Here is a 2,726-nt window from a genome sequence, read left to right as displayed (position 1 = left end):
GCCCCCAGTATAAACAAAGCCCTGCAGCTGAGCTTGAATTTCTTCTGGCATCCATACTGCAGGAGAAGCATTCAATCTCAGCATCACCATGCTTTTTCACTCTTTGTGTCTTTTGAGACTTCGAACAAGAGGTCAGCTAATTCAAGTTATGGCAGTTTTCATACAAAGACATCTGTCCACCAGAAACTAAACTCTTTTATATGGGTCACTATAGCTATCAGAAGTTAATGACTATCAATCATTGCTAATCTGAACTGAAATGGAGCCACTGACCTCAAGCTGAAAGAGCCTTTTGTCTCCTACCAATACCATGAGCCATATGGTTCCCTGCCCTTTGCCTCTTATTTTATATTTCAAATAATCATCACTAATTGTACAATTGTTTGAAAATATGGGAGGTTTGTGGCAAGTCATGAGCAAGTGGTGTTCTTTTCTCCCTTAGCTCTCATTCAGTAGAAAAGACCAGTTTAAAATTAAAGGATAAAAAACCATCTCTCTATGTATTAGCCTTACTATATGATTATTAGTCCTGCTTCTTAACGGTCTACCAAGCAGACTGTTGACAATCCTGCTGGCTGCAATAAGTAACAGCTTCCAAAGTGTCAAGGTTGTTCCTGTTCTATATGGGAGTAATAAGAAAATTATATAGACAACACACCAATGGAATGTTTTATATTAGGATAAATGAATATCTGAGGAACCTACTTATCATAAATCTCTTTTTTATTCAGTGGTTTTCATTATTTTATATCAGTTGCATTTTCTCTGCCACATTTTCCCTTTACAACAAGTGCCCATATACTGCAAACATTCGATTATAGATCTTAAGAAAAAAACATTCTTTTCAGACAAATAAACTGCATCACCAGCTATCTTTAGCCACATCTGTTTTCTTTGATGATACATTTTTTCCTGTGGAAATGCTGCCTTAAAAATCATGACCACGCTAATTATCTACGGCAAGAACATCTTCCTCGACCAACGACAGCTCAAGCATGTTATCGTTTCCACCAGACTTCATTCTGAAATTGAAAGACCCATAGAGCTTTGCAGACTCCTTGGAGGATGCAAACCTGCTTCTCCGGTAGAGCTCCCCTTTCCACATGGACATCATGAGCAGGCTGGAGAGCACCACTCCCCCCAGGGTTAAGAGACACAACCCGGCGATAACACAGCGGTCCAAGTGAGCCCCGATCCTTGCGCTCTCATTCTCTAGCCTCTCCATCTCACGAGCAGCCACAGTGTTAGGATCCACAGTCACGTCTCTGGGTACCACGTAGGAAATGATTACCAGCAAAATGCCACTAACCAAGAACAAAATGGCACTAATGAACCCGTAGTCCACGGATTTCCCAGCCGCTGCCTCTGAGGCAGCGTCATCCTCCTCGGAGACCAGGGAAGGAGAATCATGTGCCCACTCGGGCGGCAGCTCCCTGCAGGAGTGCTGCTGCAGAGGGGCATCCTGGCAGTCGCCGCCTGCAGGACTGGAGACACTTCTTGCATGCTCCAGGTTTACGTTTTCATCCACGTAGGTGAACGATGTCTCAAGTTCCTGGGCACAGCAGCAGGCTTTCTTCCCCCCACCATCCTCTCCCTCAGGCAAGCGCTCTGGCAGTCGGCAGGGCTGGGAGGTGCTGAAGGGTGCAGGGTGCTCTTGGGGCGAGGTGCCTGGTGGGGAGGGCTGGGGTGCCAGGGGGGCCTCAGCCACAGAGCCCCTCTGCGAGGGCTTGCAGTGCCTTTCGCAGCACAGGGCTGCCACAGCAGTGGCTGCTCTGAGGTCCACCTCACCCCCCTCACACTGCTGCTGCTGGTAGGGAGGGGAGGGCAGGCTCCAGCTGGTAGAGGTGCCCAGAGGCACCTGCCTGCTCTCCTCAGCCAGGTAAAGAAGTTCCATGCAAGCCATCGACCTCGTCCCAGCGAGCCCCGACTCCCGGGCTACCACATCCTGCAGCAAAGGCTGCCCCTGACCTGCTGAAGTGGCTTCACAGTACCGGAGCTGCTGTATCCCAGAAATCTTCTACTCTTTCACCAATGTTTTGTTAGGGACATGGCTTGTGTCAGCTGTTAAACGATTAAACAAATCCTCTCTGACATTCATTTCTTTTCGGTCTGCGAATGAAATAGCAGAGGGGGAAAAAACACAACAACAACAAAGCCAAACGTGACAACCTCATGACGATACATTAATAAACCAAAGAGAAGATAACGCAAATGTAATACATCAGTCTTCCTCTCAACTGTTCAAGGGGAGATGGCAAACACGATTGTTTTAACCATGCATTTAAAACTGCAATCCTCTTGCAGATCCAAAATCTATTAGGGAGTCTAATCAACCTTTGACACCAATATCCAATTAAGGCAGTAAGTCATCTACAGAGCACAGGATAACCAGGATAGCTGTGTAAAATGCCAGAGAAAAGAGATGCCTGTTTTTTTAGAAGCAAGTAACTCCCCCACCCTCTTCCAAATAACGAATTTTAAACTCGGGTTCACAGACTAATTAGAAAGAAACACGCAAATCCCGTGCGGCTCAGTAATCCAGGATCTGTATTCTCTGGTGGAAATCTGATAATCCTATGGGAAAAGCAGTGCTTTCCTATAGCTGATCTCCCGTTCGATTAAGAGCTTTCGGAACGAAATTATGCCTCGAAGACTGATGACTCAAACACGGGTATTACTTCTCATCTGCAATTAATTCCTTATTACCCCCTTCCCCTGCGCCCCAT

The 2,726-nt window shown here is 46.4% G+C and overlaps 1 protein-coding gene across 1 annotated transcript; it reads right to left on the bottom strand.

Moving 5' to 3' along the window:
- Nucleotides 1-705: 705 nt before the first annotated feature.
- Nucleotides 706-1,903, bottom strand: TMEM74 (transmembrane protein 74). The gene has a single exon (XM_009864931.1). The coding sequence runs from the start codon at nt 1,901-1,903 to the stop codon at nt 947-949; it is 957 nt and encodes a 318-aa protein (XP_009863233.1). The 3' UTR covers nt 706-946.
- Nucleotides 1,904-2,726: the final 823 nt, after the last annotated feature.

Source organism: Apaloderma vittatum, unplaced genomic scaffold, assembly GCF_000703405.1.
Source record: "Apaloderma vittatum isolate BGI_N311 unplaced genomic scaffold, ASM70340v1 scaffold9532, whole genome shotgun sequence".
Classification (NCBI taxonomy): domain Eukaryota; kingdom Metazoa; phylum Chordata; class Aves; order Trogoniformes; family Trogonidae; genus Apaloderma; species Apaloderma vittatum.
This window is presented reverse-complemented; position numbering and strand designations above follow the sequence as displayed.